This window comes from Oryzias latipes, chromosome 2 (assembly GCF_053564925.1).
Source record: "Oryzias latipes strain Hd-rR chromosome 2, Olatipes_Hd-rR_3.1".
Taxonomy (NCBI): domain Eukaryota; kingdom Metazoa; phylum Chordata; class Actinopteri; order Beloniformes; family Adrianichthyidae; genus Oryzias; species Oryzias latipes.
The window spans coordinates 35981146-36003453 of NC_136238.1; the positions used below are offsets into that span (position 1 = coordinate 35981146).

The 22308-nt window shown below is 41.9% G+C and overlaps 3 protein-coding genes, 1 long non-coding RNA gene and 1 other non-coding gene across 5 annotated transcripts in view; 2 read left to right on the forward strand and 3 right to left on the reverse strand.

The window, feature by feature from the left end:
* LOC144986910 (uncharacterized) overlaps positions 1 to 22308 on the reverse strand; it is an 85645-nt gene that overhangs the window by 36353 nt on the left and 26984 nt on the right. The window lies entirely within an intron of this gene.
* Positions 4490 to 4562, reverse strand: trnar-ucg (transfer RNA arginine (anticodon UCG)). Its single transcript has one exon. It is a non-coding gene; the product is annotated as a tRNA-Arg (tRNA).
* LOC144987744 (uncharacterized) overlaps positions 8775 to 22308 on the forward strand; it is a 202143-nt gene continuing 188609 nt past the window's right edge. The window contains exon 1 of the mRNA XM_078937060.1: positions 8775 to 8946. Coding sequence (XP_078793186.1) covers positions 8775 to 8946 — 172 coding nt within the window. The remainder of the gene's footprint in view (positions 8947 to 22308) is intronic.
* LOC144987886 (uncharacterized) lies at positions 8807 to 21465 on the forward strand. Its single transcript, XM_078937630.1, has 2 exons — positions 8807 to 8946; positions 17774 to 21465. Exon 2 carries the CDS (start codon positions 18013 to 18015, stop codon positions 19012 to 19014), a length of 1002 nt encoding a protein of 333 aa, XP_078793756.1. The 5' UTR covers positions 8807 to 8946; positions 17774 to 18012; the 3' UTR covers positions 19015 to 21465.
* On the reverse strand, positions 16418 to 17862 carry LOC144988525 (uncharacterized). Its single transcript, XR_013652456.1, has 2 exons — positions 17726 to 17862; positions 16418 to 17131 (listed from the first exon to the last, which is right to left on the reverse strand). It is a non-coding gene; the product is annotated as an uncharacterized LOC144988525 (long non-coding RNA).

Sequence of the window (22308 nt, forward strand, 5' to 3'; positions counted from 1 at the left end):
TTTAACTTTATTTGGAGAAACAAGCCTCATTACATGAAAAAAAACTATATGGTCAAAGAATTTAAGGATGGGGGTCTCAAAGTTATTGATTTTGACTGTCTTAACGGAACCCTGAAAATAAACTGGTTGAAATCGTGGATCAAACACAACCAATCCTTCTGGTTTTGTATCCCAAATTATTTATTTAACAAATTAGGCGGGTTAAAGTTGGTGCTTATTAGTGATTTTGACATTAATAAGCTCCCTATAGCATTATCAGAGTTCCACAAACAAATTCTACTATACTGGAAAATCTTGTATGTGCATAATTTCTCGCCACACTCAAATATCATTTGGAACAACAGATACATCCTCCACAGAAACAAATCTTTGTTTTGTGCTGAATGGTTTGACAGAGGAGTCTGGTCGGTGTCTGATCTGATGGATATGGAGGGAAATTTATTAGATTATGAGCAATTTTGTTTAAGACATAACTTTAATCCTCATATTTCAGAATTTTTAAAAGTACGCAATTCTCTTCCTCGAGAATTTGTATTTCTAACAAGGAACACAATGACACATTTAAGGATAAAACCACAGTTAGCCACATTGTCAATTGAAGGATGCCCTCTAATGGACAGAAAATGTAATAACTCATTTATCAGAAATTGGTTCATTGAAAGGTTTTTTCCTGGTCGACAAAACAAAAATAATATACTGCAGAAATTTGAACAAAATGTTGTTACTAAATTAAGAACCGATTTCATGAAACTTCCTATTCCCCCAAAAGTTAAAGAAACACACTTCAAGATTATGAATGATATCTATCCTTCCAAAGAACTACTTAGATTACGTTTCAACATTGATGACAACAGCTGTTCCTTCTGCCAAACTGCTGTTGAAGACATCGACCACATATTTTTCCTGTGTGATGTTGTACAAGTGTTTTGGTTGGATGTTTACAAATGGTTAAGACATAAATTTCCATTCATCATGGACTTCTTTTCCAAAGAAGTCATAATCTTTGGCCTGTCAATACACAACAATGTAAATAATGTATGTATCAATACTGTATTATGTTTAGCCAAGTTTTTTATACACAAAAATAGGTTACAGAAATGCCAGCCCAGCTTTAGCTTCTTTAATAATGAGGTCAATTTATACTTAAAATCCATAAAGTTAATCGACTCACCTAAAGCCATAACAATTTATGACACCCTGAGTGATATTCCTGATGTCTAAGACAGTTTATTTATATTTTGTATCCCCCTGCTTTTTGCAACACTATCTAACTCTGAAATTGTTGTTCTCTTATGTTATTCTTTTCCCTGATTTCTCTATGATTATGAATATAAATAGGTTTATGTTTGCATACTGATAAGAATTTTTCTTCTTTTTGCTTCCTTTCCAATTATAGTATTCTCTTTAGTATTCGCCATATTTTGTAATTTTTTATGTAAATGTTCTGGTATTGTTTTGTATTGTGTTCTATAAATAAAAAAAAAAAAAAAAAAAAAAAAAAAAACCTTGAGATGAAGGAAGATGGTAAGAACAGAGCAGGAACAATCCGTCCAGACAGGCAAAGGGAATGGTATCCCACAATCCCTTGGGGTGCTCATCTAACAGCAGCACCAAGTTACACCTTAGGTTAGATGCCACTAAATCCTATTCAAATGGACACGCCATGCTGCTTCATAGTGGAAGATAAAAACTCACACAAACACATAATAGTCATACAATAACAATATAATAATAGTTCATAAAATAGAAGTTCATATCAGGCAGAATTGTTGAACAGCTAAACCAAGCCCTATGAGACTTTGAATTTAACCGAATGGAGATTTTAGCGTATCGTTACACCCCTAGACATAAATCTGATGGAGAAATCAATAGAATCTGCAGTTTGGATCAGTTTCTATTGAAAAAGGCTGCATAAATATGACAGACAGCTTTCAGGTTCAGATGCAGTTCTGAAAAACAGCAGAAACATGATCTGATGGAGGCTCTCATTTATCCTCATTATTCTTCCAAACAGCCCAATCAAGTTGGCCCAAAGGCACATTGGCAGAGCAACATGTTGTCTATGAAGAACCTACTCAGCTGTGCTACAAATAACAACAAACATCCAAACCACAACGGTAAACAATCAAGACCAACACAACTGTCAACATCCAGAATCCAGCAAATATCCCAAACAGAACATTATTACCCACAATGCACCTGCACAGGTCCTGCAGCAAACAGGGTCTTTCCAATAACTTTATTAGTCTCATCTTTTTAAAACTGGAAAGATTTTTCTTCAGCATTTAAAACATAAAACAGGAAATGAAAATATTTGACAATCCAGTTGATGAGAAGCTGCAGAAAGACTGAAATCCATCAGATTGTAAAAACGTAGAGGTGGTCCTTTGATGATGATGATATGATGAAGATCAGACGCTGATGTCACTGATGTTCTGGCTGTTGATGGGCTGGATGTGGGTCCTGGTGGTGCTGAAGAATGAAAGATCCTTCTACCTGCAGTCATTCCTGAAGGAAGCTGATTGCAGCTGTTCTCTCCTGACAGATGGAATGATGGGAAATGAAGTTCATGTTGAAGTGTGGTCCAAGCAGAACAGAAAGGTCTCACCTCAAAGTCAGGACTTGGATCAGCTGCTGTTCTCTGGGAGCGTGCACGTGCTGCTGCATGTGCTTCTGTCATGGCGTTCTGGATGAGCTGCTGAGGTCTGTTTGCATCAAGACTCTCAGCTGCTTTAGTCAAACTGCTGAGCGATGGAACAATGGAGCCGTTTCTGAAGGAAGAGGATCAAACATGATGCTCTGCATCCGTTTGCTTCAGGAAGTGGAGGTTTTTTAGAGTCTCCAGACTGTTTCTGAACGGCCAAAGAAAAGCAGCTGATGTGGTTCTGTCTCCTACCAGCAGGGAGCGCTCTCAGCCGGACAGAACAGATCCTCAATGCTGCTCTGAGAAGGACTCTTCTGTTCCAGAAGCAGAGACTGTTCACATCCAGGAGAATCTGGACTCCAATGAATCCCAGAGAATCTCCTCTCTGCTGTCTGGACACTTTGACCAGCAGAGGGCAGCAGAACTTTCAGCAACTCTGGATCTGATCCCACAAAAACAATCCATGGATGATCAGATTTCAGAAGATTTGAAGGATCAAAGACAAAGATGTTCTGAAGAGAAGATGTGAGAAGAAAGTCCAGAATGAATCCACTCTGACTTCTCCTCATGTCTCTGAAGCTTGTGTCTTCATGTCTTCACCTCAGAGTTTCTTCTGGATTCCATGTGGATCAATAATATTGATCATGTTCTGTTGTCATTTTCCATCAGAACTTCAGGCTTTTCTCTGCTGATGATCTCTGAGCTGAACTTCTTGGAGGAATTCCTGAATCTGGGATTTGGAGCAAACAGTCAGAACAAAGGAGGTTTCCATTTCTTCTAAGCTCTGCCAGAAGAAAAGAGCTGAAGCTTGAAGCTGAAGCAGCATTTGCTCAGAGAATCTGTCCTCCAGACCAACAAGTCCCACCACAGCCTTGAAGACGTTTCCAGAAGCAGCAGCAGACTGTGTTCCCATGACGACGCTGAAGTCAGCTGCTGCTCTGCAGGAGAAAGTCTGCAGCTCCTCAGTCAGGAAGCTCTTTCAAGCTCGTGCACATCTGTCAGTGCAGCAGCAGAAAGCCTGTTTCCCTGCAGGAAGTCTGAGACTTTTCAAAGTAAGAGCCTCATGTTGGCAGAGATGGGTTGGATTCTTTGATGCTCCAGTGTCTTTTGGATTCAGGATGAGTTCATGCAGATCTAGAAATCCCACCATGATGGTCTTCCTTGAGGAATTTCAAAATAAAAGATTTACAAACCCCACAATCACTGCTGGATGATAAATACATTTACTCTTTATTTTCTGTAAATAAATCATATTTATCAATAAATCCTTGATTCTGAATGATGGATCTAAAGTTGAAAAGAAGTCAAAGTGCTGACTCAGCACAGATCAAAGGAGACACAGATGATTTCCTGGAATGAAGAAAACATCAAACATCATGATGTGATCTGGAACTGAGCTGTTCTTCAGAAGATCCTCCCAAACATGGAAACTGTTGCTGCAACACGTGAAGGTTTGGTTCTGTTGCTAGTGAGATCTGATGGATCAGAACCAGACCTCTGTCAGCTGGAACTGGGGCTTCTTCCAGACCATGTGACCTCATGGACAAAGTTCCAACATGGTTTCAATGAAATGTGGAGGTTTTCCAGGAAACGTTGCTGCAGTTCCTCCGTCTCATCAAATGAGAGATTTCTCTGCACTAAAGAAGAAAATCTTCCAGAACAGCTTCAAGCTGCAGAAAAACTGTTTCCATCATTCTGAGGACATTTCTTTAGGCTTCATGTGAAGAAAACAAACTGTTTGAAAAGATGAAAACAGAAACAAAGACGTTTCTAGAAGCTGCAGATGCAGTTACAAAGAACAGCCAGCAGGTGTCTCACTGTGGGAGTCTCTGGAAGATCTGCCTCCAACCATGAAGGGATTTGAACCCTCAGTCTTCTGATCCGAAGTCAGACGCCTTGTCCATTAGGCCACATGATCTGTGAGAACAGCCAGGTCCAGCTGGAATTGGAGGAAGATAAAGAAGAGGAGGAAATTCAGAAGAGGAAAGGTGGAGGAGGAAGAGGAGGCGCTGCAGTGTGCTCCTCCTCATGAGTCCTGAAGCTGCACCGTCAGCTGCAGAGCTTCAGAGCTGCTTCCTTCTCAGACTTTCCACTTTCTTTGGCTCTCTGGCTCTGATGCTGCTGCTGCAGAAAAACCAGCAGCTGCAGAAAAACTCTGCAGAGACTCACAGAGAGAGGATGGAGGCAGCAGATGAAGCTGCTGCAGACTGGGGGCGGAGCCTGGAGATGACTGATGGAGGTCAGAGGGCGGAGCTTCATCAGGATGAAGGAGCTGCTTGGATTCTGCTTTGATGTCCGTCTGTCCTCAGTCCCTTCATGGCTGCTGCTTCTCTTCAGCTGATGTTTCTGCAGGATGAAGCTCATAAGAAGCTCGCATAAACTCCTGTCCTTCATCAGCCGTTGCCATGGAAACCAGCTGACGTCAGCAGCTCCAGAAGTTCCTACTTGACACAAGTGGGTTGAGGCAGGAGGGATGTTTCTGGAAAAAGCATTTTCTGCTTCATCCCTGAGAAAGCTGAAGAAGAGGAGGAGTTCTGAGCGTCTTTTCTGGCGGGGACTCCTGCTTCACCTGCAGCCCATCTCCACCCTCTGACTGTGTTCCTGACTGCTGTTCCAGCTCATGGCCGCCAGTCTGTCAGCTAACGTCTGATGGGATGGAGCTGACATCTGCTAGAAGATTTCCTGTCAGACATCAGACGTCTAGCAGCTGCTCTGCACTCTCTGATCACTCTGTCAGGAATGGTGTCTGGTCCAGCAGACCTCTGGGCGTTAACTCTTCATGGAGTCTTCCTCATGGCAGCCATTGTGAGACAGAGCAGCTGGTGGTCAGGAGGAGGGATGGTCTTCCTGGCTGTCATGTTGTTCTGAGCCTCAAACAGCCTAGAGGTCATTGGCTGCATCTAGAATGGAGGTGTGACTGTCACAGGCAGGTGATGATGTCCTGTAGTTGGAGATCACCTGGATGCTCTGTCACATGTGGCGGGAATCTCTGCTGTTCTGGAAGTGGATTCTCTGAGCATGTGGCTCAAAGGTGGAAGTTTCTTCTTCTTGTGATGGTTCAAACCTGGAAAAGAGTTTAGTTTGTCTGATCAGGAAACTGAAAATGAGGACGTCAGCAGAAAGAGGAGGAACACCGTCAACAATCATGTTGGAGCTCCAACAGGCATTTTCCTGACTCAGCAAAAACATCTGGTTGTTTTTCTTTGTTCTGTCCAGCAGCTGAACAAATGGAAGAAGGTTGGAGGTTCAGTGGACCAAGAGCTGGATCATCTAAAGGAAAACGGGCTCCACACACAACATCTATGTGAGGATTATTCTGGAATTACTGGCTCCATTTGTCTGAATTATGGGTTACAGCTGATAAATTCACATGAATAATGAGGTTAGGAGAGAAAATCGACATTTTCTTGCTGGTTTCTATTGAATAGAGTGATTCCAATCAGACTAGTGAAATATTCTGAATGTTTCTGAATCTCCATTGATTCATGTCTTCTGATCAGTTCTTATTTCTGTAACTATGATCTAAATGGACTTTAATGAAAGACCATGTGATGTTTCCATTGATGCTAAAGCTGACCAATCATGTTATTGATTACAACACGAGCGCTTTCTGTGTCTAAAATCAGTCCCAGAAGAGTTCAACCATGACTTCAATGCCTGAGCTAAGCTCCTCCCTCTTTGTGTGTCTTTGTGCGTGTGTTTCTTGTGTGTTCCCCTGACTGCAGCAGTGTGTCGTCAACAAGAAGCTGATTCCTAGAGAAAAGTGAGAGTTTCAGCTCTAAGGGGTCTGAAGTCCATCTGAGAAGATCACTAACTCATCAGTCCTGCTGTCCCTGAAGACCGGCTTCATGTTCAGAACCAGCTTCAGGTTCTGGGCTGGGATTGGATGTGTTGTGGTGGCAGTAAAGCAGGTTCAAACCCGGATCAAAGCAGAATGTAGAAAGTGTCAAAGTGTCAGTCAGACTCCCAGACAGAATGTTCCAGATCAGCATTTATTGGTTATTTCTTGATGTTCTTCATCTTTGGAGAAAAGCAGAGCTAGAAAATCAAACAAAGTTCTATCTATCTGGTAAAAACTTGGATTCATTCAGTCTTTCCCGTCTGGACAGATTTCTTTGACGTCTTTTCTTTTCATGTAAATTCAGTCAAACATGTTGATCCTTCATGATGTGGATGAGTTGATATGAAACAGGGTTTTTATGCAGCATCTGGAAAACATCTGGCTTTCTCACCGCAGAAAAGACTAGAAATCTCCACACCACTCTAGAACATTCTAGAACAGTATTATGGGATGTTTTTCAGCTGAATCACTGGGATCCATCTTCATGTTAACATCAAAGTGATCGTGTCAGATGAAATCTTTCCTGTTTGAAGGAGTTTCCTTCATGTCACAATAGGATCACAGATCTCCCATCAGGCCTTGCAGCTCCTGACTTTGTGATGAGTTCCTGCAGAAACTCTTGGAAATCTCGTGTTGATTCTCTCCCAGTTGACATCCATGGAGATTTTCACTGCTGTTGTTCAACTGTAGAGTTTGTCACAGACGCTCAAACTCATGAAGTGTTCAGCTGGAAGTTGAGAACGAGGCTTTGAAACCAGCAGCACTTTGAGTCCATTCTGATGTTCCATTCAGGTTTCTGCTACAACAAGCCTTTAACAGCACACGTTCTGACGAGGACCAGGGGACGGGAACGCATTACACCAGTTTTAAGATCGCTGCATTGGCTCCCTGTGTAATTCAGGATTGATTTTAAAGTTCTTTTATTGGTTTACAAATGTTTTTATGGTCTCGGGCCTTCATATTTATCTGACATGATTTTAAAGTATGAGCCTTCGTGGACCCTGAGGTCCTCTGATACAGGCCTTTTGGTTATTCCAAAAGTTAGAACAAAGACATACGACAAGGCCTCATTCAGTTTTTACGGACCTCGCCTGTGGAACAGCCTCCCAGAGAGCCTCAGGGCCGCAGAGACTGTTCATGTTTTTAAAGGAAGGCTTAAGACCTACCTTTGTAATTTAGCTTTTAGTTGAATTTTAGGATTTTAAATTTTTTTTATTTCAATTTATTATTATTATTATTTTTAAATATTTTAATTATTTATTAATTTTTTTAACTAGTTTTATATGTGTATGTAAATACATTTATTTATTTATTCTATTAATTTTTAAGTCGCTCTTACTATTTCATATGCCTATTAAGGTTTATGTAATTTTTTTTTTTTTTTTTTTTGTCTTTGTTTTATATATATTTTAATTTTATTCCTTTTACATTTTATTACACTCCAGTGTTTTCCTCTGAGGGATCCTCCACATCGGTGACTGACCCTTCTCAGTGAGCGGGGTCGCTGCAGTGGGATCTCCTGGGTCTGACTCTTTTGATCAGATCTGGGGGGTTCTGTGGTAGTGTACTCCGTGAACTTGGGTTGGGGGGTCGCTGGTGTGGACATGTCCCCAAACTATCGTTTTCCCACCTCAGGACAAAGCCAAGTCTCTACATTCTATCATTTTATCACTTTTTTATTTATTTATTCATTTATTTATTTATTTATTGACTTGTGTGTGTGGGTGTGTGTGTGTATTTGCGGGGGGGGGGGGCTGTCGCACGGTTTGTCTTGTCATCTTGTTTTTAAATTTTATTGTATTTTATGCACAGCACTTTGAGTGACATATGTTGTCGAAAAAGTGCTATATAAATAAAGGTTGATTTGATTTGATTTATTTTGAAAGAGCCAGTGGGGCAGAAACAATAGAAGGATGAGATTACCAACCCCCCCTGGAATGTTGCCCCCTGTGCAGTGGACTAGTGGGGGCAGGGACGGCTGAACCAATCACAGAAGACTGTTGCAGCTTTCCCTCCAAAAGTCAACCAATCAGATGTTGTTGTTTGGATTCTTTGTCTTGAAGTTTCACATGTGGAAGCTTCCAGAGTCTTTTCTGTTTGCTCTGCAGGCTGAGCAGAACTGACTCCTGCAGGATCACAGGAACTTTCAGGAAAATCTCCAACCAGGAGAAAAGTTTCTGTTTGGACCTTTTCTCTGTGATTGTGAGACTAGCAGATGATCGATCGGAGCTGCAGTGAAGAGGACGGTTGTGTTTGTGGGAGTTGGAGCTGAAGATCGGAGCAGGAACCATGTCTTCCCTTCAGTCTCTGAGAGAGTTGATCAGCGAGCGACTAGCTGCTGCTGCTGAAGAAATCTGCAGACTCTGTGAAGGAACCATCGTCCAGTACGAGCAGGAGCTCTGTCGTCAGCGCAGACTGCTGGATGTCATCTGGAAACCACAGCTGCAGCTCCACCACATAGGTATGTGACCTTCATCAGAGAAACAGAGAAGCCCTTCACTGATTTCTTCTTCATCATATGTTATTTAATTTTGCATTTTTCAGATGCTGATCTCAGGTTTCTTCATTTATTTAGTCACTTACTTCAATGTCAGAAGCAGAAGCTGTTATTGTCTCTTATGGTAAAAACAAAAAGAAACAATTTTCCACACAAGCCCTTCATCTTCCAGAACATTCAGATCCAGATTCTATTGGAGCGATGACTGTTTCTAGTGGAGGATTCTGGTAACCGTCGCTCTACAGTCATTGATTCACTTCTTTCATTCTTTCTCAGCAACAGAAAGTTTCATAAAAAGTGTTGATTTAAAACCATCAGTGCTGCTAGACACTAATGCTATGCCAATGATGAGCTGATCTGTGGGTCGCCTCATGTAATCATAGACTGTTTTAAAGTCAGTATTTTTTTACAAACCAGACTTTGTGACGTAGCGGAAATGCAACATAATGAATTCATAGGACATTCATAAAAAGTTTTTTCACAAATATTTGGAAAATTATACACTTGGTGCTAGACTGAAAAAACTTTGATTTGTCAGATGTCGATGATAAAAAAAAAATCCTAAACATTATACTGTTGTCAGGCTGTTTTTGTTTTGATTTACTATAAAATGTGATCATGAACAGCAAATTAGAAAATCTCTAGTAAATCTGTGGGCTGGGTAGCTCGGTTGGTAAGGTGGGAGGCTACAATGCAGGAAACCAGGGTTCAATTCCTGGAGGGGAATGTACTGGGGGCAATTACCATATCAATGGCGAGCGATTTACATCACTCAGTGAGGGTACTTAGGCAAGTCCCTTAAAGCTACCACCTCCCTTGCGCAGCTTCAGCTGCAGCTCACCCCTCCCCGAGGGGATGGGTCAAATGCAGAGAAAGAATTTCCCTTCGTGGGATAAATACAGTGTAATTAAAAAAAAAAAAAATGTTTTCTCAGCATGTGGTTTGATAAATGTTAATAAAGTGAACATGTAAAACGTTTTTATTCTCTGTTCATTAAGCTGTTAGCCTATGATCACATATAATGTGATTACATTAAGAGCTTTTCTCTTTTCCCCTTAGTTGAGATGAACATAACTGTTGTTAACTTTGGCCCTAAAGCCTTAAGGCCCAAACTAATATCTGGAATTTGTATATACTTGCCTTTACAGATGAGTGTAATTGCAGTGGAGTTCATTAGCTACATTTGCAATACTAACTAGTCAAATATTGGATGGATTGAATGAGTTGGGGGCTGAGTTTAGGAAAGAAATAGCTCTGGAAAAAACAAGGTTCCTCAGTTTGCTAGTCCTTGGCTTGGGAACCTGGAGTATCTGCCTGAAGGTAGAACACAGAACTTAGAATATTGTGTGCCCGTGGCAGGTAGCATTTTTTGTAGATGATTTGGTAGAGGCTGATAGTGGAGATCCCATACCATACCGTTACACTTTTGGTTAGGATGTTCTTTGTTGTGCAACAGTAGAAGTTTGCCAGAATGGCCTAGGAAAGGTGGTTCCTCTTAAGTGTTCTTAAAAACACTCTCTGAGCCTGTTGGGTTCAAACAACCTGCAACATCAGAATAACGTCAAAAGGAAAGAAAGAAAACAGACCAAGGTAGCTTTTATGAGGAGAACGAACAGAGAATACAATCTCTCTCCGCTTTGGCGCATATTCCTGTCGTCTACTCTTTTATTAAGTTTGTTGGGTATTCCCTAGTTGTTTTTTTAATTGCCCGTAACAAAAAATTTGAATTAATTAATTCAATCGATTCTTTGCACAGGCCTAGTTATCATGGACTTCAGAAAGGAGAAAAGTGGCTCTTACACATGCAGTGCGCTGACACACATACCTTACTCATTTTACAACACCTAGAATTCAGGGATGCTCACACTTTTTGGTGTGTGAGCTAACTTATAAATCGACCATGTCTTGAAGATCTACCTATAAAAATAAATAAATATTATATATATATATATATATATATATATATATATATATATATATATATATATATATATATATTATATATTAAATACTATTAAATGTTTATTAGTTACATGTTTATTTGAACATTAATGTTTATGTACTGATGATTAAAAACTACACAGTAAGATTACACAAAGATACTTTTGTATTAACAGATGAGGCGTTTTATTACAAAGACAGAAAGCAGCAACCATCATATGTCATGCTCTGCTGTAAACCGCGCAATGGGGGGAGCGTGGCATATTATGAGGCATTTGGTGCTGCTGGTTCCGTACGAAGCGCGTGCCTCGCAGCTTCCTAAATGAGCTCGTATTTATCGGCCAAGAACTGCAGAGCTGATAGCAGGAGGAGACACGTGGGGCGGCTTTAATAAACACTTAGGTTGTTAGGAGTTGTCTTCTGCTGGGGACATGATGTGCCGCAGGGCAGAAAGAGTTTGCGCTCAGTGAATTTAAACACGCGTCTGCAGTGACCCATGCGTCAGAGGATGTCCGATTGGCCGTTCTGCATGTCAATCAAGTCTCGTACTTCTCAGTGACGATTTTGATTGGCTGGTGGATTTTTAAGAAGTACTTTTTTTTTAAATCTTCTCTGTCCAGCGATCTACCCTCATGAAGATCGACCGGTTGATTACGTTCGATGTAATGAGCACCCCTGACCTAGATAGTTAGTTAATTAGTTAGTAGCTAGTTTTTAATGTTATTTGTTAAAGAGTACGGCATTGTAGTTATGAATTGTATTCATTTGCGACGCGGCCGCCAGGGGATTTTGTGTTCGGCCGGGGGGTGGTTGGCCGCAACACTGTGACTCCTGCTGCTTCATCAGCGCGGTGATCACAAATCCCACACCATCGCAGCTCTGGTTTTGTCTTGTGGGACACAAAAATGCGACTTCTCCAGTACCGACAACAGAACCGCTGAGGTCAGATCTTACAGATACTGCGGTCTTGCAGAATGTTACCCTGGGGCTCCTTCAATACTGGGGCTCGCTACCCATCCCTAGGAAAGGGGCATGGTGGAGATCAATCACTAAAACAGTCGCTTTGCAAACAGCCAAAGTCATGGTACCCATAGATACAGTGGAGAAGACAGGGTTTAATTTATTTAAAACCTTAGACCCCAGATCTGAGCTGTATTGTTAATCCTTTGGAAAATGTTGCTACTCTCAAGATGAACGTCTGTTTGTCTCCTTTTAGTCTAGACTACAAAGTGAGACTTAAAACACAGCTGGGACTTTGATTCCAAGGATGTGTTCATTTATTTATTATTCATCCCAAAAATGGGGGTTACATTTGTCTTGCGTTTGATTAAATAAAAGCAAAATTTGCTTTAAGGGGCTCAGCCCACAGCCCTGTGCCAAGCCAGTGCAGAACATGTTGATTGGGGTTAAAAGATGCTGGGCAGAGGGAGCAGGTATTGAGTAGGCTTTAGCTTAGTTCTGAGACCGCACGCCATCTTCACCCACTTCCTCCCGACTAGGTGGAGTAATCAGCCTCAGTTGTTCTAGCGTTCTCATGGACTGTTCGAATACTTTCAATAAAACCTTTAAAGATAGGAAAAATAAAGAAATTGTTAAAGATATTGGGTCTGGGTCAATATCTACATCCATCATTGTGTATTTTTTCATTCTAGGTAAGGATGTGTGCGCGGCGGACTAAAATATTCTTATTTTCTATTAAAATTTGTTCAGTTTTTCACTTTCTTTGATTGTGATGACTTTTGCCTGTTCAGATGGGCCATTTGATTAAATGAAGACTTTGCAGTTTGTTGTCCACGTCAATTTTATTCAATCTTTTTTTTCTGAAAAACTCTGCTTTCCTTGCGATGTCCATTTAGGTAGACGTTTTTTTTTTCATTTAGTTTTCTTCCTTGCTTTAAGAGAGGATTTTTCTGCTTTCTATTTTGGGTGCCATTGTAACTGTTACCGTAGACCGCTGTTTTCTGCTTGCTGACCTGTTTTGGCGGTTAGCCAAGCCTGGCTAGCTTTATTGTTGGTCCTCATCGTTTGTAAGGTGTCTGCTTACCATTGAGAAGCGGTAAGCCGGTGGCTAGGTGACTAGCTGTGTTGTCAGCACTTGTCGTGTGAAAGCCGCTCAGCGGGGTTGGAAGCTGAAATGCACCAGGTGGAAGGCCGCTTGACGGAGTTGCGGGTCAGCTGGAGGTAGGGCTGAGCGATATGGCCTAAAAATCAAATCTCCAATTTTATTTTTTTTAATTCGATTTTCGATTTCCCCCCCCCGCCCTACTTAAAGAGAGCAAGTACAAACGGCAGATAACTTAAAGCAAAAAACAAATGTTGCTTTTATTTAATCAAACCCAAGACCAATGTAACCCCCATTTCTGGGATGAATAATAAATAAATGAACACATTCTTGGAATCAAAGTTAAGTGTAAGACTTTTTTTCGTCTTACTCCCTTTTTGGACTTTGTGTTTAAATAATTTTGTCTTGTTTTAGATAACTTTGTCTTGTTTTTGTCTAATTTCGTTATTGTACAATTGTTTTCACTTGTCCAAAATAAAAAGGTTACTTACTTAAAGTCCCAGCTGTGTTTTAAGTCACCCTTTGTAGTCTAGACTAAAAGGAGACAAAAATTCACCTTGACAGTAGCACCAATTTCTAAAGGATTAACAATGCAGCTCATATCTGAGGTCTACGGTTGTAATTCTTTAAGAAACCCCGTCTTCTCCACGGAGAAGATGATGAAGCAGCAGGAGTCATGCCCCCCCCCCCCCCCCCCCCCCCCCCGCAGCCGACTCCTCCAAAAACAAAATCCTATGGCAGCCGCGTCGCACATGAATATATCGGTACAAGTAATAATTACAACACAGTATTCTTTATTAACAAATAACTGTAATAACTAACTAACTAATGAACTAACTATACAGGCGTTGTAGAATGAGTAAAATGTGGGTGTCACGGCGCGTGTGTTAGTGGACTGAGTGCGTGCCACACGAGCGCACGTGAGAGCATTTGACTCCGATGGGCTTTAGGCAGTATGGGGGGGGGGGGGGGTGTCTCCTCCTCCCCGTCTGTAGCAGCAAACCCAGACCAGTTCCAAACAACAGATGATTTTATTCCTTTCTTGGGAACAAACTTCCCACTGTCACCGGTAGCCATGCTGTCGCTAGCTGCTTTGTGTGTCAGTTGTCGCGTGCCAAACCGCCTGTAACAAAAAATTTGAATCAACTTATATAATCGATTTATTGCCTAGGCCTAGCTGAAGGTCGGATTTTGGTCACTTGGGGTTAGCTGAAGCCCTGTGTGGCTTTATGAAGAGATGTTCATTTTTTTAATCCTCTGTCTTTAATGGGTTGCCCCGCCTTCCCCCTGGGAATGCTGAGTGGGATTGAGTTATGCAACACCTTTCGCAGGGTGGATGTGAAAATGGGAATGTAATCCCCTCTTTGCATTTTCGTTTCAATTATAAAACAGAATAAGTGGTTTTGGGGCTGGGTGATAAATTGATTGAATGAATTAATCCGATTTTTTTGTAGTGGGCGATTTAAAAAATAATAAATCAAATTTTTGTGCAATGGTGCATTTTGTCATGGTGGCCTGTCAGACTCCTCCCCCTCCCAGCTCTGCTCCAGACTTTCAGCTGTGACTCATCACCTCATCCACGCACCCCCTACTTAAGGAGACTCACCTCAAACATTCTTCGCCAGTCCGTTAAACCTGATGGTCTGCCTTTTCCACGAGAGTCACCCGAGTCCTCATCCGCCGCGAGCAGAAGCTGAATCCCTCACGCTCCTCATTCATGCCACTGCCGTGAGCTCCGGTCACGCCGCTGCACAGATCTCCGTGCTCACCTTGGTCTACGAGCCGCTGTCAAGCTCCACGCCGCTCTCTCCTCCTGGATCCGCTGGCTCCTTCAAAATAAAACCAGTTACTTACCTTTCCACCTACCTGCCTCTTCCTTCCGGGTTGCAGCATCTGGGTCCGCCTTGATCTGATCATGACACATTTTTGGCTCCCCAGAGCTCCCGTAGCGACAACAACATCATAGAACACACGAAACAAGCGTCGCTTTCTGGCTCCTCTCTCTATGTGTGGGGTGGGTGGTGGCGGGGCCAAGGGCGTCGGCGCCTTGGGGGATGGGGACCCTGGGCTAAGGGGAGCTGAAACCCTATGCTGGGGGGGGGGCTACGGCTGTTTGACCACCGTGGAACAGTCTACCAGCTGTGCTCAACTTACCCCCTTCCTCATATAATCTCTTATTAGGGTGATGTGTGTGTGTGGGGGGGGGGTCAGCTTGCGTTGCACCTTGGGGGGAGGAGCTACTTGGCAGTGGTCAACCTCCCTTGGTTGCCGTATGGAATTGAGGACCCCCCCTCTCGGTTTTATTCGCACCATAGACATGTAGGGCCCTTGGTAAGGGAGGTGCTTGGACATCACTGCCAGCAAGCAGCAGATGTCCTTTTAGCGCCCTACCTGCCAATTTTAACTGCATCATAGACATTTAAGGCCCCTTGATGGGGAGGATGAGGGGACATCACTGTGAGTAATCAGGAGATGTTCCCTCAGTGCCCTACCCGCCAATTTTAACTGCACCCCCTTAGTACACACACCCTTTACTCCTCCAAATATACATTCCTACATAAACACACACAAACGCACACCCTCACAAACCCAAACACATGCATTAAACAAGAAATATGGCACCTAGGACCATCTGTCCCGTACCCTATCCCTGGTAGGTGGGGGGCGGCTGGCCCCTGCCTTGCTCCTTCCTGGACCAACAGTGGGCTGGGTGGGTGGCTGCCTGGAGCGCGGGATGGGTCTCCCTTGGGGGGGTCCTGGGTCATACCTGGGGTTGGGGCAGGGGATGCCCCAAACTGGTGATGAGGTGCTCATTTGGGGCTGTGGGCACTTTTCTGGGGCGGGGCCCTGCGTTGGGTCTTCCCTGCACTTTCTGGGTTGCTGCTCTCCTGGTTGGGCCGGAGCTGCACTCCCTGTCCCTGCCATGCCTCCCTGTTCCCTTGTTCTGGGGGCCCTGTGGGCTGTCCTGCTGGCCCTGGCCTTGGTTGGCGTTTGCGGCCACCCAACGGGCAGTTGTTCTCTATCTGCTGCCGTGCGGGCGTTGGGGGATACTGGCTGCCGCTCCTGCTGCGGCGGGGGTCTTGGTGTGGGGATGACTGGTCACTCCCCCTCCTTCTTTTCACATTCCATCATCCATTTTAGAAGAACATAAACACTCACTTCAGCACAGGTGTTAGCTCACCTTTGTACTAATATTTTGCGTGGTTGAATTAAATATTTCACACTAGTTGGTTTGAAGGCATAGTATGTGTGTGTGAAAACTATTTTCTTATTGTGTACATGTTGAGATGTGGACATTTTTGGAGCCAACAGGTATGTTTATATCATTTGAGTGTGTGTGGACAGGCCCAGCCCCTTCTAGATTTGTATTACATCTGAACCTGACTGTAAGGATAAACATCCACCAACTTGTTGCTTTATGCTGCTTCATGGTTTTACCCCCCCCCCCCCCCCCCCCCCCCCCCCCCAATCACCCTCCAATACCCTATCATCCCCCTGTCTTCTTCCCTCCTTTCCTTGTCCATCCGGTCCAACACAAAAGATTTTCAAATACGATTAAAATGACTAAAGTTTGGCCTAGATTACAAAAGGGGTTTATTCAGACATACCTCTGGTTTGTCAGAAGATAAATAATCCCTGTTGTTAAAGTAAAATATGTCCAACACAAGAGGCCTTCAGCGAAACAGCAAGTGACAGCATGGCTACCATCTGTTGTGTGGAACTGGTATGGGTTTGCTGCAACAGATTTGGAAGAAGAGACCCCACTCTGCAACAGTTGCCTAAAGCGCATCGCAGTCAAAGGCTCTCACTCGCATGGCATGCACTCATACCTCTTACACACGCACGCCGCCAGACACACACATACATATACTCATTCTACAATGCCTATATAGTTAGTTCATTAGTTAGGTAGATAGTTCTTATTGTTATTTGTTAATAGTGACTCGTTGCATTTCGGGCTGACACACTCTGCAGAGTTACAGGTTACTCCCTTAGGGCGGGTCAGTCAGTTAACTCACCTGCTCAGCGTCCTATTTAAGTCAGGTGTACAATTGTTCATTCTCTTTTACCTTCAGCACTCATTCTTCGCCCCTCCCTCCTCCCCGGCTTCCACCTGGGCTGGGCTCCGTTACGGGGTTTTGTTTCCTGAAAGTTTAAGGAAAAAAGAATTATCTCAAAGAATTGAACGGAGCGTTATGCCAAAACGAAGTTGTGAATCCAAAACGAAGTTGTGAATGCCAACCTAAAGACGTTGTGAAATAAATATTCTTCTGCAAGAGTTGTCTGACTGAAATAAAGAAAACTGTGTTGTAATTATTACTTGTACCGGTATTCATTTGCAACGCGGCTCCCGGAGGATTTTGTGTTCATCTTCTCACGAGTCCAAAAGGGATTGAGAAGAAGAAAAATCTTATACCCAACCTCTATTCCAACAGTTTGTTCATTTATTTATAATTCATCCCAGAAATGGGATTTGTCTTGCGTTTGATTAAATAAAAGCAAAATTTGCTTTAAGTTGTCTGCGATTTTTACTTATTGCTTTCCTTAAGTAGTATATACATAACCAAAAAGTGCGAAACAATTGAAAATATGTCATATTCTGGGTTCTTCATATTAACCACCTTTTGCTTTGATTACTGGTTGCACACTCTTGGCATTCTCTTGATGAGCTTCTAAAGGTAGTCACAAAGATCCTGACTGGGCACATTTCGGTTTTTATTGGTGTTTGAAAATACAAACCCATTTAAAAGTATAAAAGGCCTTTTTCTTTTGTTTGTATTCCTGCAGTTCTTCCCCAGCATTGGATGACTGAAGAGGAAGATCTCTGTAACCAGCAGAGGAACTTTAGAGTGGAACAGAAGGTACCAGAACCTGCCCAAAGTGAAGAGCAACAGAAGGAACCAGATCCTTCACTGATTAAAGTGGAACAGGAAGAACCAGAACCTCCACAGATAAAAGAGAAGCAAGAAGAAGTCATCAGTCAAGATGAATAGTTGACTGACCTGAAGCAGGAGACTGATACCTTGATGGAGATTCCTACTTATGAGGAAGATGAGAACAGTGAAGCAGATCTAAACAATCAGCAAAGCTTTAATGTAACTGATATTCAAGATGAAAAAGGAAACCAACATGAAGAATCAACATCAACTACAGATGAAGAGACAGACCCACAGAACAGAGATCAGAGGAAGAGGAGGGACAGACGTCATGTCCAAACTGGGCCTGATGAAAGATATTTTGCATGTAAAAAATGTGGTAAAAAATTTATTTGCCAGTCTCAGTTGATATTTCACATGAAAACTCATACAGGAAAGAAGACATTTTCTTGTGAAAACTGTGAAAAAAGTTTTAGTTATAAATCTGATCTCAAAAAACACAGGACAACTCATACAGGCGAAAAGCCCTTTACGTGCAAAGAATGTGATTCAAGTTTTAGTCAAATGTCTAGTCTGAATACACACTTGAGAATTCACACAGGAAAAAAGCCTTTTTCTTGTATAGAATGTAATAAGAGTTTTAATCATATATCTAATCTAAACAGACACATGAGAACTCACACAGGAGAAAAGCCTTTTTCTTGTAAAGAATGTGATGTAAGTTTTCGTCAGATAAATGGTCTTGAAAGACACATGAGAACTCACACAGGAGAAAGGGCATTTTCTTGTATAGAATGTGATAAGAGTTTTAGTGACACATATAATCTAAAAATACACATGAGAACTCACACTGGAGAGAAGCCTTTTTCGTGTAAAGAATGTGCTAAAAGTTTTAGCCGAAAATCAAATCTCAATACACACATGAGAACTCACACAGGAGAAAAACCTTTTTCTTGTAAAGAATGTGATGCAAGTTTTCGTCAGATAAATGGTCTCGAAAGACACATGAGAACTCACACAGGAGAAAAGCCTTTTATTTGTATAGAATGTGATACAAGTTTTAGTGACGCATATAATCTCAAAACCCACATGATAGTCACACAGGAGAGAAGCCTTTTTCTTGTAAAGAATGTGATAAAAGTTTTAGTGTAAAATCCCATCTCAAAACACACATGAGAACTCACACAGGAGAAAAGCCTTTTTCTTGCAATGAATGTGATAAAAGTTTTAGTCAAAAATCAAATCTCAAAATACACATGAGAACTCACACAGGAGAGAGTCCGTTTATTTGTAAAGAATGTGATAAAAGTTTTAGTCATCTATCTGATCTCAAAACGCACATGAGAATTCACACAGGAGAAAAGCCTTTCCCTTGCAATAAATGTGATGCCAGTTTTAGTCGAATACCTATTCTAAAAACACACATGAAAACTCATACAGGTGAGAGATAGTTTTTATGGCTGATAAATGGCTCAGCCACAGATGTAATTTGGTAAAATACATTAGAAAACACACAAGTGAGAAGCTTTTCTTCTCTAAAAATAAATAAATAACAGTTAAATCAGCCAGATCTTTCATGACATGTGCACCCCCCCAATCTGGTGGCCTCAATGACACAGAGCATTGATGTAGTAATTCAGTTCAAAGGAGGCATTAACTACTAATTCAATCAACATGAATCAGCTGATGTGGGTGAAATTGAAATTTCTGAAGGAGTTTATGGCGTTCGTGAGTGCATATGGTCCTGGCAGTGAGAGGAATGAAGAGGAAAGAGTGACCTTCTGGAACGACTTGGATGAGTGCTTGCAAGGATTTGGAGCAAATGTGAATGTAGTGCTGATGGGAGATCTGAATGCTAGAGTGGGTGATGAGTAAATTGAGGGTGTTGTTGGAGGGCATGGTGTTCCTGGAAAGAATGATAACATTCTTCCTAAGGGGCCATGGACTCTCACATTCACATCTAGGGACAATTTAGACCAACCAATTGATCTATGAAGCATTTTTTTGGGTGGTGGGTGGAAACCCACACATGCACAGGGACAACAAGCGAACTCTACTGTTTTCAGATCCCCCAACCGGGACTCGAACTGGGGGCCTTCTTGGTGTGAGGCAAGAGTGCTAATTGTTGTTTATGTTACTGCTGAACTTAACCAGAATGTTGATGGAAACTTGTTTAAAGTAACAAACCCCATTTCTTTCTTTCTATATAAATCTTTGTGTTTTTATCACTTTTGTTTGATTTTGATCTTCGGTTCTAAATGATGGTGACTTAATACAGATAATTTAAACTTTCATAAACCAGTAAAAATACATAACTATAATGACTGTACAAAAATTTTATATTAAAAAAGCAACAATTGTGGTTTGATCACTTAGTCGTTAACCTTGATTCGTGAATTGATCGGATCGCCACCTAAGGATCGATCCACGGTCTTAGCAGTAAAACATCCCTAGCATTTAGTGAGGAAAAGGTTTTCCTAATGTGACAGACAGGGCTGTGGGTGGTGGTTTGTCCCTCATGGCGTTCCATAGTTTAACATTCATGGCCGGCACCTGTCTGTTGAGCTGTGATTGGCTCACAAGGCTGATAAATAAAGCAGTGGGAGTTCCATCTAGATGCTGGTTTCCTGGTTTGGCCTTGGTGGGTGAGCTTGACATGTGGACGTTTTTTACTAAAGCTTTTAATCATTTGAGTCCTTTTACTAAAGTTTTTAATCATTTGAGTTTGCAACATTTTAAATTCTATTTTATATTAACAGGTGGTGGCATGAGTTCTGACCCTGGGGCATGAGAGGTCACATAAGGCTTTGTAAACATGTGTTTGTCCCAGGGGAGAACTAACTTTGTCTTTTTCCAGCAGAGTTGCCACTGCTGTTTTGCTTAGTGTTTTTAGTCATTGGTTTTTCAATTTTAATCAAGCTTGACACCCTTGCTTTTATCTTTTTTTTTTTTTTTTTTTTAACTGTTTTGTGCTCATTTTTAGTATCTTGGTGTCTGGACCTGGCTGAAGGTGGCTGCCTCCTCCTTTTATCCTTATGGTAGCTGGTGGGTGCCATATTTAGTATTGTGTAAGGGGGACCCCCCTGTTTTCAGCCCATAAATCAGTGGTGACCTGCTCAGGTGCACCTCTTTTTGTATTTTCTTTTAATCACTGTTTGGGTTGGGGTGTGGTTGTGGTGTGTTTTTGTGTGCATTTGGGCCCTGAGCAGGTACTCCTGGTGAGGGTTTGGATCAGATCTCCTTTGGTGTTTGTGGCTACCCGCCGGTGCAGTGGGGCTGAGGTGATCCTGGAGGCAGCCGCCCTCATGCAGTGTTGGAGTGTGGTCCAACTGTCCGAGGCTATTTTAACTTTCTCTTTTATGGAATTCGTGCCAAGCTTTTAATTTATGTTTTTAACCTACCAAATCCAGTCTCCATTTGGGGTGCAGATGTAAGAGGGCGTACAGTTTCACTAAAAATGTATGAAGGAAGAGGCAGATAAAGAACCTGTCTGGTATTCTTGTGATTCATGTTCTCTAGTAAACATTAGAACTGTTCCTGTTCTTGGTTCTCCTTGTTCTGTCCCAATCTTATCTGTGAAGAATAAAATGGACGTGAACATCAGTCAGAAGTGTGGAGTCACAGTGTGGGTTTCTGCTGTTTGTTGGTTCTCTGCAGGTTCCAAAAAGTAATGAATGTGACATACCCAGGTAAGTTAAATAGTAAGTTAGTTTATGTTCTTTAGAAAAGTTTTTCCTTTTTTTTTTTTTTTTTTTAATTGGACTGAGCAGAAATATCTAACGTTGAACTCAACTGTTTACATTTTTCACTGTTGATAAAACACAATTTGTGTGCAATATAGACTAGGGTGTTAGAAAAAATAGATTTGGCAAAATATGGCAATAGTTCATTTGGTGATACTTGCATCAATTCATAATGCTGTAAGGACGATATTTATTGAATTATTTATGAGCGTCCTTCAGCATCTGACTCTTGTTTTCCACTTCAACCTTCAACCGCTAGGTTGCAGAGTACAGGGAGCCTCTTTGAGCAGCTCTGCACCACACAAAACAGGAAGACCTCAGCCAGAGGCAGCTTCTTTCGTTATGAGACATGAACTACTTAGTTTTTACTTGGGGTTGATACCAAACCCAAACTCTGTATCATGTTGCTGCCAGCAACATATAAAAATGTGGATTGCGGTGCTTTTTAGCGGCTCAGATAAAATCGAGTGAAGCAGTGCAGCTTCACGGCGGTTAATGCACATAGCACCGGCTAAATTTCTATCAGCAAAGCGGAAAAAATGTTCTGCAGAACCTCCCAGCAGTAGATTCTAGTTTAGTGACCCGATGGATCATTTGTGTACAATGTGGCAATCAACGTTAATTTACTTCCGCGTGTCAGGAACTGGTGGTGGAGGACCCAAAATGCAGGAGACCAGAATTGGTGACAGGAAATAAAACATTT

Excerpts from the sequence above, each read along its gene's own strand:
- LOC144987886 (XM_078937630.1), top strand. The coding sequence starts at position 18,013 with ATGGAGATTCCTACTTATGAGGAAGATGAGAACAGTGAAGCAGATCTA.